This window comes from Mastacembelus armatus, chromosome 12, assembly GCF_900324485.2.
Source record: "Mastacembelus armatus chromosome 12, fMasArm1.2, whole genome shotgun sequence".
NCBI classification, from domain to species: domain Eukaryota; kingdom Metazoa; phylum Chordata; class Actinopteri; order Synbranchiformes; family Mastacembelidae; genus Mastacembelus; species Mastacembelus armatus.
Window position 1 is genome coordinate 10,236,567 of NC_046644.1, and position 13,339 is coordinate 10,249,905.

Below are 13,339 nucleotides of genomic sequence, written 5' to 3' on the forward strand. Positions count from 1 at the left end.
TGCACTATCCAAAAAACCCCAATCAAAATAAGCCAGGCATGATTTAACTCTTTCTATCCCCGAAGTTTCTTTTTGTGGGGATTTAGAATTTTAGCATCTCTGATATTAACATACGTGCATACTCCTTGAGTGCCTGTTAACATCACCAGCATGTGGTCTTGTTCTGTTTGTGTACCACACATGGACATGTGTTTGCCTTCCCCTCCCCAGGGTGGCAGAGAAGGAAAGCGTCAACAAGATGTCTCTCCACAACCTGGCAACAGTGTTTGGGCCGACCTTGCTGCGGCCTGCCGAGAAGGACAGCAAGATCCCCGCTAACCCCACGCAACCCATCAGCATGGGAGACAGCTGGTCACTGGAAGTTATGGCTCAGGCGAGACAGAAGATCTTCTGCTTTTCTCCCTAGCATTTATTTTTTGCATGTGAAGTTTTTTCTGCTCATTCTAAGCTTGCAAAACAAACTTAAAAAACAAATTTTATTTGAAAAATGGTTTCTCTCCCTTTTTTGTTTTCTTGCAGGTCCAGGTTTTGCTGTATTTCCTCCAACTGGAGACCATCCCCACCCCAGACAGTAAACGACAGAGCATCCTCTTCTCCACTGAAGTATAGAGCTAACATTAGCTCTGTCCTCCTGATGCTTTGTCCATGAAGGAGTGTGCAAAGAGACAGTCCTTGACTAATGAGCCTATAATAGTATGTTTTTGAATTGACTTACCCGATTCGGTTCTGGCAGTTGGTAAGGATTTTGTCTGGCGGTACCCACCCTGCTTGAACATATGAGGGCGACATTGGACCTCTGAACTTCTGAGGACCTGAGATCTTCTGATACTGCTCATTACTCATATTTAGTATGATTCTTTACACCCTCAGTGACGTTGCAGATGCATCTGCCACTTATATTTCTCTGTCTTGGCTTATGTTGGTCTCTACATTGAACCTTTACAGCTTGTAGACAGATGTGTAGTTCATAAGAAGTTGAAGGGATGGGAACATGTCTTTCTTGATGCTTGGAATTAGTTTGCCAACAAACCAGAATTTGCATGTACCCTTCTGTACATGAATTGGGAATTATACTCCGTCTGTGTTTATCCATCTCAAACATCACTTTATGTCCTTTTGTGGAAAATTCAAACTCAGTGCATTGTTTCTAAGAAGACAAGAGGAAGCATTTGTGCTGCTTGGTGGAATTTAAGTGAACACACAGAGTTGCCATCCCACTGGCTTTTTTTTGTGTGTGTGTCACAAAACCCCACAGGCAGCAAGCACCTGTTAGTTCAAGTGTTTACAACGTAAACAACGCTACAGCTTGAAGAGCGACTGTAAGAAAAAAGGAACCCGATAATTAGTTACTACACTGCAATCTGACTGCCGACAGTCTATCCGACCACGAAAGCAAATTTCGTTTGTTTGTGTCGTTTCTGTCTCGAGGTAGTCTTCAGCTTAAATACCCAGGAAGCAATATATTTTCTAACATAGGAACCGTCTGTGTTCAAATCTTTGCTGACGAAATGTCCTTCTTATTGTAACACAGGACATCTTGCCAAATTAGTATGTGGATTGTTTGTTTCTAGGAAAAGAGGAGGCAGTTGTATTTACAAGTACAGTGTGTACATAATCTTAAAGTTGTAATGTTTTCTTTTTGTCTAACATTATAATCATTGTTGCTATTATTGTAATTTATTTTTGAGCCTGGGGGAGATGTCAGATTGTTTTTCTATGTGTCCTTTATGGGTTTGTTTAAGAAAGTGGTAGGTCTTGGCCTTGACTTTTAGTCTTGCAGTAAATAAGCAGGATATAGCCTTGTTCTTGTAGAAACTATTCAGCATTTCTGTCCAGCCTATCAGTTACTCATTTAGATATTATTATGAAGGTAACACACACATTGTAGTTACATACTGTATGCTGCTGTGGAGAAGGCACAAGCTCTTTAACTGCTGGGTGTTCCTCAGCAGATCGTCTCACATCCAGAGACCGTCGCCTGTCTAGTGTAGACATTATGCAATGTCATAATATAGCACACACACATAATGACATTGTCTCCTTTTGTACCATTTAATCTGTGGCTGCAGAAGTGCACTCATGCAATGTTAGAACTACTGTATTACAATTCAAGTGACCTGAGCTCTCACCATTTATGTCCACTGAAGAGCACGTCTGTTGGTTTTAATGAAGGAATCATATGTTGTTTCATTCCTTATATATATTTTTTTATGTTTCTGTCACGCACACAAATGTCCTTATAATTCGTTGGCCCTTTAATTGTTCTCCATCCTGTTAAACCTGAAGCCGTCCAACTGATTTATTATTGATAGGAAAATGCCATACGGCTAAGTCGAACCCCTGTGTCCTTGATTTAACATGCGGGCATGTTTTATTCATTTCTTTATGTTGGTATTGCTGTTTGGTTTATAAACATATCCTCATAAAATTGGGTTGATAGTAACTCATGACGATCCAGTGTAGGTTATTACACTATATCCATTTTCCTATATGCTGTGTATTATGGTATAAAATTGGCCCATTGACCCATTTAATGGATCTTGTGTGTGGTTGTGTCCACGTTTAAGATATCACAGAAAGACATGTGAGAGTTAATATTATTTAGATTATTTAGATTTTAAAACAGGAGCATCTTTAGTCTTTTAATAGCAATAGAAGTTTTTTTTTCTTTTGGATACATATCATCTTAATCAAACACTAAGTCTCTCAAAATTTGTGAATGAACACAAAACTTTTATGTTGTCTAATGTCAGTTGAGTCTATAGATTAAAAATACCCACACACCATTATTGTTTCAGCCGCATTAATACTACTTTGCAGGATTTTATTCTGAAAGCATCCATGTCTTCAGTCCTAGCACTAGCTGTGTATTTATTGCCATACTGCCATTATGTAAGTCAACTAATTTTGATGCTCACATCCTTTCATCATCTGTATTGTTGGATGTGAGAGAGAAAATTAAGTCACCATTGATTCAGTAACTAATGCATCACCTTTATAACAAGTCCCAACTGCCTAGACTATTTTACCCTATCGTGCCTCGACACATTTGCTTCGTTCAGCGCCAGCGGTACTCGAAATATCAGTGAAAACTGATGGTGGAAATGTTCAGTCTCCTGTTGCCTTTGTTGAGACAGCCACACACCTTTCATCTCTTAAAGACTAAGACAGGACCTTAAGCCTAAGAATGGTCTTAGCTCATACTGTACATGCCCGCCACCTTCATCCGATTGTGATGCTGTGACTCGAACTGTGTTAAAGTCAGTCTCAATGGGGCAAATGACAGTTCTTGTTCATATTTTTGTTTCTAGCTGCTTTATTGCCTTTTATTTTTATTTATTTATGCTTTGACCAATTTTGGCATAGTATGGTCTACTGCATCTATTTATTTAATGTTAACTAAAGCTAAACTATTGTTAAAATGATCTTTATATGGGGTACTTTCTTTGGGAAAATTTGAGTCTGTCTATCGAACGTCCTGTTAAAGTTGTTTGTCTCTATTTTGTCCCAGATTCACAACCACTGTGTGCAACCACAAACATCTCTTAACCCTCAACTCCTGCATCACCAGCTCAGCTCATCTCTGTAGTCCTTTGTGTTGTACAACAGACTGGCCACTGTGATTGTTTAGCTATCTGATTTAGATAACTGAATAGCAGGTGCAGGTTCTTGTCAGTTTCAAAGGTGGATTCTGTGAGTTTAAATAACTCAAACATCTCCTACTTTTCCATAGACTTGTATTATATGTATCATAGTAAAGAGGACATAATTTGGTTTCTGTTTAATTTATTTAGGTGTCTACTGACATATGATCATGAAGGATTGCTCAAGCTCGTACACCTCTAGTCTCTGAAAAGCCAAATTGTCAGTATGTGGTAGAGGAGAAAAAGAGTCCTATATTACTGTTGATTGTCAGTGTAACTGCATGTACCCTCCATAGCTCAGTTCCCTCCATAACCTCAGTCTCTTAGTTCTGTACATGAAAAAGTAAAGGTTTAATTTTTTTCTGTGCAATAGCCTGAAAATATGGAACATATTGCTCTATATGAAAGTTACAAATCTCTTGCATTTATTGTACATGACCCTGGTAATTATCATTACATTTCCATGCTAGAGTTAATGCTCTGAAATGAGCCTCTGCTGCCACTTCTGACATTAAATGAGGCAACTCTATGTCTGGGGAGGATGCTTGTTTTGTTTTATTTGATATAAAACAGAAAGCTGAGGATGAGACCTCCTGACCAACCGCAAACACTTTCTCTTTTTATCTTCCTCGACTTTTTGACTCTTGTTCCTGTTCAATATTCAATGTTAGGCCTGTTGAACTGTAAAAAGAAATACGGTATTCTGAGGGCAAACATGTTTGGAAGGCATTTGCAGCCTATGTTTGTACACAAAAATGTTAAATAAAATCTCCTGTATCTACATATGAAGGACACCTTTATTTATTTATTTATTTATTTGTAATTAGTGTGTAAGCCAGAGTCTGGAATCGCATGTTGTAAAATCCATCTGTTTATAGAGACAGAAAAGACTAATCGTGACTTTTCACTGAATATTAACAATCAGTGATAAACAGACACCAGATGTTTTTGGAGATCTTCTGAAGATGTCCATCCTCACGTTTATTTAACTGTGTCAGCTTTTTCCAACACCTTGAGGCTTTTTATGTGTTTCAGTTACATCATCAAAACACCAACAAACAGGTAAGCTACATGGTGTTTTCATAGCTGCTGGAATATCGACACTTCTTAAATTCCTCTTTCCATGCACATGAAACAAGAATATTATATGAAAGAATAATTCAAATGTTTATTTACTAAAGAAAATGCAGTGTGATTGCAGTAAAGTGCTGCTATGAGAATAAATCATGGAAAATGTAGAAGTGTATGTAGGAGCTATGATTTGTAATAACTAGTTTTTTGGTTTTTTTGTACTTTAGCGCCCTCTCGTGGTGAACCAGGATGAAACTACGGAGTCATTCACCATCCCATAGTGGGCAGGTCAGCCAAATTTGGTTTTAATTGGATGAAGCCTTCAAAGCTTTGTTAACCAGTTAAACACAAGTGATAGATGTTAATTCAAAGGCTTGGGTGGTGTCCAGGGCCATCACAAGGCGCTAGGGACCAGGTTTGGTAGAGACTGGAGAAAATATGTAGATCTGGATATTATTATTATTATTATTGCAAATAAAATGTATGGTTTGGATGTGATTTTCACCTTTTCTGAGAGCAGAGAGAAAAAATAGAGACGCTAAATAGATGTGAAACTCTGTGAGCTACATTTAATAAACCACACAGGAATATTTGAAATGAAGGTGCTTGCCACATATTTCATAAAATGAGTCACACAACATGACACCAGGTTGTCAAAGGCTATTTTTGTAATAAATTAACATATAGTGTGATTCAACTCTATGCATATACAAATGGAACATGCAACCAAAACCCACGACGCGTAAACAGCATTCAGCACTTGACCTTTAGACGTACAGTTCACACTTAGTTTCACTGTGTACACACTTTTATGCCTCGTACGCAACAAATCAAAGATGCTCGAATTTATTTCATTTAACTTTAACTAGTGATTTGACTTTATTTCACTTTCCCTTCATCGTTTGTTCAGTTTATCGTTTTCAGTTCATCGGTTATTTCCACCCGTGTAGAAGCCCCCCTCAACACCACACCCGCGGGCGCGCGCGCGGGCGCACACGCACCCTCACACACAGAGAGGCGGTTCGTCCGCGGCCATGCGTTTTCCTGTTGCAGTTTGTCAGTGCATAATATTTAGAAACCAGCAATGAGCAGAGATTCAGCTTAGTTCTCCACTTACGACTTTCTAGCTTAAACAAATCTTTTTTTTTGTTTTTCCTTCTAAATACGTTGATGTGGTGGAAGAGCATGTTCTTTTCAACCCAACAATAAGGTAAGAGAAGTATTGTTTTCTGCGTGGTCGGGCTATGGTGTTAAATATGAGTAGTCCCAGTTAAGCAGGTGTTTTACCATAATATATGGTATGATAGAATATACTGTATGGTGTAATAACTGTGTTTTTCAAATTAAAAAAAAGCAGACTCAAACATTGACTGTGTCAGACAAGTGGAGTTTTTATAATGGGAAAATGATTTTATAAATGAGCCTGAGAGGAACTTTGATGATTAAAATCAACAATGCAATTAGTAAGAATAGTCTCAATAATATAAATACACCTTCGGTAACTGTAACTATGGTTTGCGTGGGAATTTAACTACATCTGAAGGCTGGTAAATAGAAATAAAAACCTTCATAGGGGGTCAGTCTTTATCCATTCTATGTATTACACCAAATACTTAACATAGTAGTGATCAGTATCCCTTGGCTCAGATTATGATCATGCCTGTTGTGCTATCTGGTCCTTCTATCAGGGAGTTCACACTGATGTCAGTACCTCCCTCAGTGGTTTTACACACAGTACTGTTTTTTTGCAGTACAGCAGCTTTTCATTTTGTTGTTGGCGTTGGCTTTGGTGGACTCGGCTGCTACACTGATTGACAGGGCAGTGACAGTTCCTTTCCAACAGGGTGGGCATTTGCTTATCACTTCCTCCAAGGCATCTGGGCACATATCTATTTTTAAAAGAATGTGTAGCAGTTTTGCTGAAACAGACAGCTGGAGGAAGGTTAAACAAGACCATGTGTCAGCTTAGGTTATAATATCAATATTAGTTTAATTAATTAATTAATTTATTTATTTATTTTATTTCTATTCTTGTGCATGTTCAGAAATTGCTGTAGCCTCCTGTGGTCTTAAAGAATCTCAAAAGGCTAAGCAATTATTTTTGTTGCTGGAATTTTCCAAACCTTTTGAACAAAGCCTGGTTTTTACATTCCTTTGGGCTGTGAGAAGGTTTCAGTGGCAGAACAATGGAGGAAAACTTAAGACTTTGGGTCAATGTACTGCCAATCAGGATCACTGCTGGTAGAGTTACAGGGTTGTATGTTGCCAAAAAGAGGTGGATTAGTGAAAGTACAATGGGAGAATTTTCACGAATATGTGAAAATGTGTGATGTCTTCAGAGGTCCAGCACTGACAGTCACAGGGTCTTACATTTCAGTCACACCAAAATGTAGTTATGTTGTTTTACCAAGCTTTCTTTTTTTGTAGTAGTAGGATAGACGCTGGTTTATTTCAGAAGTGAATATAAGTGAATGTCGGTGAGCATTTTTACGGGACAGCTCAAAGACACTGGTTCTTATTGTGCGACATTATTGTGAAACGTGTTCTCACAGCTTCGTACTGTTGTACAGTAGTTAACCAAACGACTTGACCTACAATTCAATCAGGCTCCTTCTTTGTGACGGTTATCTGAAGCTGAGCCACTGTTTGTGATAATGAATCCTAATCCTCTTACAAAAAGGAGGAACTTACCTAAATTTCCAGAAAAAAACTCAACAAAGACAGTTAACAAAGCATTCTTGTGATAGCACAATGGCTTGAAAATGTATAGGTGGCTTATTTTGTGTAATTATCAGTGAGTTTGGCAGAAAGCATGTCAGTGGTGGGAATGATTAATGTGTGAAAGGGTTTCGGGAAACCTTTCCTGAAATGAAAGGTGCATTGTTAGACTGTCTGATTTGGCCCTGTATTGAAAACAAACTGTTCCCTTGTTTTCTAGTGATAGATGGCTTTTCTGACCTGTGTGTGTGTGTGTGTGTGTGTGTGTGTGTGTGTGTGTGAGTATGCATGTCTGTGCTGTAACTGTTTGGTCAGACTATACCCATGAGATTGTGTTATCTCTGTTTCTCTTTCTCTCCAGACCACTGCTCTTAATTTGGCAGCCCTCAGGCAAAACTTCCAGATGCTCCTTCCCCAACATTCTGCTGTCATTTGCGACCAAGTTTAGGAAGCTGAACACGAACGAGACAAAGAGGAAGACAGAGAGACAGATACAATGCGTGTAGCAGCAAAAACGTACTGTCAGGCCTCATAAGGGTGATGGCTGTGGTGGGAACTTCCTGCCTCGACTGTTCTCCTGTGACACGGTCGCTTCTCCCCCAAGTCTTACCATACAGTTTGGCAAGCAGATATTTTGTCTAAAAACATGCCGAGCAGCTGAGTGTGTGGGATGAAAGAGCAGAGAAAACAAAAAGTAGGAAAAAATAACAATGCAAGAGATTCACCAGCTGGTCTACATTGGCCTGGAGCTGGTGATCGCCTGTCTGGCTGTGGTTGGGAACATCCTGGTCTGCTTGGCCGTCTCCCTCAACTCCAACCTGCAGAACATCACCAACTTCTTTGTTGTGTCACTGGCAGTGGCTGACATTGCTGTGGGGCTGCTGGCAATTCCCTTTGCCATCACTATAAGGTATCGTCATGTTTGCCATTTTATTAAAACATTTCTTAATTGTCTTTTGTGAAGTGCATCCATGGTTTACACTCAAACTTGTGCAATGAAACGTTGTATTAGATTTGTAATGACATTAATGAGTATTTGTGTGTTCATTATGAATTGTGGTGTGTTCTTCCATCAGTATTGGCTTTTGTGCCAACTTCTATGGCTGCCTGTTCATCGCTTGCTTCGTCCTCGTGCTCACCCAGAGCTCTATCTTCAGCCTGCTGGCTATTGCTGTGGATCGATACATTGCTATCAAGAATCCACTCAGGTGAGAGGAAAGAAAAAGGTCATATCAGCTGAAACCTGAAACAGCTTTCCGTTCTCTGACTTCAGCCAAATTCAGTCCACTCTTTTAAAGTGTCTAAATATTTCAGAGATATGAAGCAGTTTTAGGATAAATGATGTTTTCCTAATTACTGCTGGATGTAAATGATTGGTCTTTGCACAGTATTTTGAACACTATGCTCTTTTCACTATTTGAACTATTAAATGTGAGATGTACCTGATGCTGATCTGTCCAGCTGTGGACATATATGTATCTTGGGTTAATGTTAATGTGCTGTTGAAATGGATTACCCCACTAAAGGCTTTGATCCTTATCCATCCACTCTCTGTACCACTTAGTCCAAGTTGCACTGGAGTCAGTCCCATCAGATAATGGGAAGAGGCGGGGTCCATCCGAGAGATATTGCCAGTCTATCACAGAGCTGACACATAGAGACACACAAACACTCAAATTTAAAACTATGGGCACTTTAGAGTCACCAGTTCACCTAAACCCTGATTAAATCTTCATGCCTTTTGTCTGTGGGAGGGAGCTGCGGTACTTGGGGGGGGGGGACCCACACAGGCACAGGGAGAACATGCAAACTCCACACAGAAAGGCCTCGAGAAGTGAAACCCACAACCTTATTGCTGTGAGGCAACAGTGCTAATCACTACACCATCATGATGCACATTATTATTCAATATAATGCATTTCTTTAAAATAGTTGCTGATTTGACAGCTTACATCAAAGTTCTTTGTTCCTTTATTGTGCAACAGGTTTTTTGACTAGGTAGAGTCATATAAGTTACTTGTATGTAAACAAATGCTTTGTCACGGCTGCATTCTTTACTCCTGTCATGAGATGAAATTTCATCTGGTAATTCATCTGAGGTGCATTTGCATTAAAAGTTGCATAACAGGTTCTGTGTGTTTACACTGGTATCACAATCCTGTCCTGTCACCAAATACTAGACAGGTAATTCATTAGAATTTTATGGATCTTAATTTAGACACCCTGACCATAAAGTTTTATTATTTTAGCCAAATGTGTGAATTCCTTATGGGTGGATAAATAATAAACACATTAGTTCTGCCAACAACAGCTTCACATTTAGATTTTTTTTTTTACCTTAAAAATGTACAGATTAGTTTGAAAACTCTCTTCCGTGAAACCAAGCCCAACTCCAAGATGATGTACATCATCACAACAACTAACTGTTAGTACAGTAATTCTTTTTTTTTGCCGGATTTGGTTAACAAAAGCTTCAGAGTTGAGTTGACTTCAAAGAGTGGAAAGAAGTGCTACAGTAAATTCCAGCATAGAAAGGAAATGCCCTTTGAAGAAATTTTATGCACACTCACAAAACTTTTTGCAGAGAAATGCATCAACACCCAACAGGATTTCACACGGTTCCTCCGCACGTTAATATGTTTATAAAGTAGTGGTGGCATTAACAGGCTATGATGCATGCTGTATTTAAAAGCCAGTAACAAAACGGGACAACTCAGATCTTGCTTTGACTTATTAAATGAAAAATGCATCCAGGCTTGAATGCACACAACCATTTTCTCCTCATTTAAATCACCAAATATTGACTTTGCCTCTACTATCACAGTGAGATTAGATAAAGCAACTGGCTGTCATGTATTATTGTGTTTTGCTCAATCTTTCAGGTACAACAGTCTCGTGACAGGGCAGAGGGCAAAGAGCATCATCGCTTTGTGCTGGGTCCTCTCAGCTGGCATTGGCCTGACTCCGATGCTGGGCTGGAACAAAGGTGGGAGATCTGTTTTGTGCTTTCAAACCCTGCTAAAGTGTTCTTGCCCTGTACTGTAGAAAAACATAAATCCATCTCATCACTGTGAAGGTTTCTGAGGACAATTACATTTAGGCTTAATGGCAGAAATCTAAATTACAAGAAGGGATGAGTAACCAAAAGGTCAAATTCAAAGTAAACACATCGTCAAAAATTACCTAACTCATCGTAACTATTTCTGTCCATCTATCCATTCTTTATATCACTTATCCTGCAGGGTCTGCAGCCAATCCCAGCTGACATTTTTTTCTATTATGGGAAAAATGTTTTTGGTTAGCATTGTTAAAATATAACAGGAATTAAATCACTGGTGCCTCTGTTGCACAGGTTGGAACGCCACCACCACCGCCAGCAAAGGCATTTGCCCCAACAGCATGACCAAGTGCCTGTTTGAAGGTGTGGTTACCCTGGACTATATGGTCTACTTCAATTTCTTCGGCTGTGTGCTGGTACCGCTCGTGGTCATGCTGGTCATCTATGCCCATATCTTCATGGCTGCACGGCGTCAGCTCCGGCTCAAAGTTGCACACACGCCTGCTCCTGGAGAAATGACCTCATCTTCGAGCTCATCTCGTTCAACCCTGCAGAAAGAAGTACATGCTGCCAAATCACTAGCCATCATTGTAGGTCTGTTTGCTTTATGCTGGCTTCCGTTGCACATCATCAATTGTTTCAACCATCTCTGTCAAAACTGTAATCGCCCTCATATCTGGGTGATGAACATTGCCATCATCCTCTCCCATGCTAATTCTGTAGTGAACCCCATCATCTATGCCTACCGCATTCGAGAGTTCAGACAGACCTTTCACAAGATCCTGTACCAGCACATTCTGGGGCATACAGATGCCAATGGGAGTGGTGCTGGCCGAGGTGTTGGGAGCAGCAATGTCATGCAGACTTCTTCCCGTAACAGTAAAGAGGATTCATTATGTGGCACAGTGGTAAATAGTTACATCCTGGAACCCAGTCATAGCCAAACTCCGCCAAAAGCAATTCATGAGGCCTATAGCAATTGGCCATCCAAGTCAGACACCACACCAAGCAGCTACATACCCAATGGACACCAAATGCAGGGCAGCACGCTTTCAACAGCACAGCAGCAGCCATGCATCATGGGATTTGCTGCACAGGATGGAGTAGATTCAGTTACATCTGTGAGTGGATCAGCAGATGTTTTGGAGATGAAAGACAGTGACAGCGGCATTGCTTTTGTGAATGTTCATGCTCTCTCTCTAAAAGAGGATGACTGTGCCTGCTCAACAGAACTCACAAAAGTATCTTGACAAAGCTATTTAGCTATTTCAAATGTATTTCTATTGCTATAAAACATACAACAACATCAACTAGGATTAATGAAGCCTCAGAAAATTAGCAACCAAATGAAGTCTGCTTTTTTACTTTGTTCTTGTTAATGCTCACTAAGATTAGACACGACTTGTCAAAAGCAGGAGGATTTTAAAAACGGTATGATGCTTTTCTAAGATAAATGTTTTTTAGGTTGCATGTCTTAAAAACAATGTGCATCTTAATGTGTGGTAAACGGTGCATTCTTTATTTGGCAATGCATTTTAAAAGACTTTAAACTTTAAATTCTTGAACTGCAGTTTTTTTTATAATGTTGCATCATGTCACCTTTCCTAATGGCTATATTTTTTTAACCATTTTTTTAACCAATCAGAATTAAAATACTTAAATATATACCAATTCACTGAATGACTTTCACTCAGCGATCAGCTATTAATGGACAGTTTTATGAAGAATGTAGGTGTTTATACCATAAACACCATGCTGCTATGGATGAAACACAAACAGACCAGAGTAGGGCTCAAAAAGAGTTCTAGATAATGGTCCAAGTGACCAATAAAATATTCCTCTTTGACAGCTAAGTGGCCAGGGGGAAACAATTATGCTGTTTGTTGTTAAGTGTAAAGAGTGCATCATGTCTTGTGTAAAGATCTGTTAAAACATCATTTCTCAAATTGTGGGATCACTAAAGAACACTTTGCTAGTTTGATTGGTGATCTGATAACTGCCAGGCAACACGTGTCTGTTGCTGGTTCAACAGTTATGTCGAACCAGACATGTGAGTCAAAGGCACCGATGTACATAGGACAGTTACCAACCACCAAAAAACATAGAGCTTGTTTGATCTAAAAGACTAATGACTGTCATGTGGCTTCTTTCAGAGTCAGCCTTGCACACATATACACACATGTAAAGCACATACACATGTCCATGGACTACTCAGCAAGACATGTTTACAGAGAGGCCTGGCTGCCAATGCCAGTCAATGAGCCTAATGCAATGGAAATCAAATGAAGGTTCATTTGATGAAGTCTTTTATTATGCCATTATGCTTTTTCTTTCCATGTTAAAAAGCCCTTTCACTGTGAGAGAGACCTGCATTTAGCAACATTTAGGTTCCCTGGAGAAATCCCAGAAACATGTCTCCATGAATAAACACACCCACAGCTAGATAGTGACTAGCCTACTATCTAGCTCATATACTGTACATTTATTCAAAGAGCTTTGCATCTCAGTTGTTTATACTTCATCGTCATGTACAGGTTTTTTAAAAATGAATAAAGCTATTTTGTTTTAATAGTTTGCTTTTTTTTTTTGATTTCGAGATAAGGGTTAGGAAAACGATATGACTATAGGTTATTCAAATCTAAATAATTTTAAGATGATTAACAGATAATGCTCCATGATGTTATGATGCCCTGAAGGGAAATCATCCAGTGGGGCTCTTTATAATATGTTATACAATTATTAACTATATGGAAATCACTAATTGCCTTTTTGGAATTAGCAGAGACTAATCAATACAGCATCATAGAAGCTCTAGCAATATTTGTTTAAGGACTTTGTTCTTTGTTCT

General features: G+C 39.2%; 2 protein-coding genes across 2 annotated transcripts in view; both read left to right on the forward strand.

Moving 5' to 3' along the window:
- bcr (BCR activator of RhoGEF and GTPase) overlaps positions 1 to 4,407 on the forward strand; it is a 68,971-nt gene extending 64,564 nt beyond the window's left edge. Inside the window, exons 22-23 of the mRNA XM_026297975.1 lie at positions 211 to 373; positions 520 to 4,407. Of these exons, the coding sequence (XP_026153760.1) occupies positions 211 to 373; positions 520 to 609 (253 nt within the window). The 3' untranslated portion in view covers positions 610 to 4,407. The remainder of the gene's footprint in view (positions 1 to 210; positions 374 to 519) is intronic.
- Positions 4,408 to 5,781: 1,374 nt separating this feature from the next.
- On the forward strand, positions 5,782 to 13,060 carry adora2ab (adenosine A2a receptor b). Its single transcript, XM_026298010.1, has 5 exons — positions 5,782 to 5,925; positions 7,795 to 8,343; positions 8,510 to 8,641; positions 10,316 to 10,419; positions 10,786 to 13,060. Exons 2-5 carry the CDS (start codon positions 8,144 to 8,146, stop codon positions 11,739 to 11,741), a joined length of 1,392 nt encoding a protein of 463 aa, XP_026153795.1. The 5' UTR covers positions 5,782 to 5,925; positions 7,795 to 8,143; the 3' UTR covers positions 11,742 to 13,060.
- Positions 13,061 to 13,339: the final 279 nt, after the last annotated feature.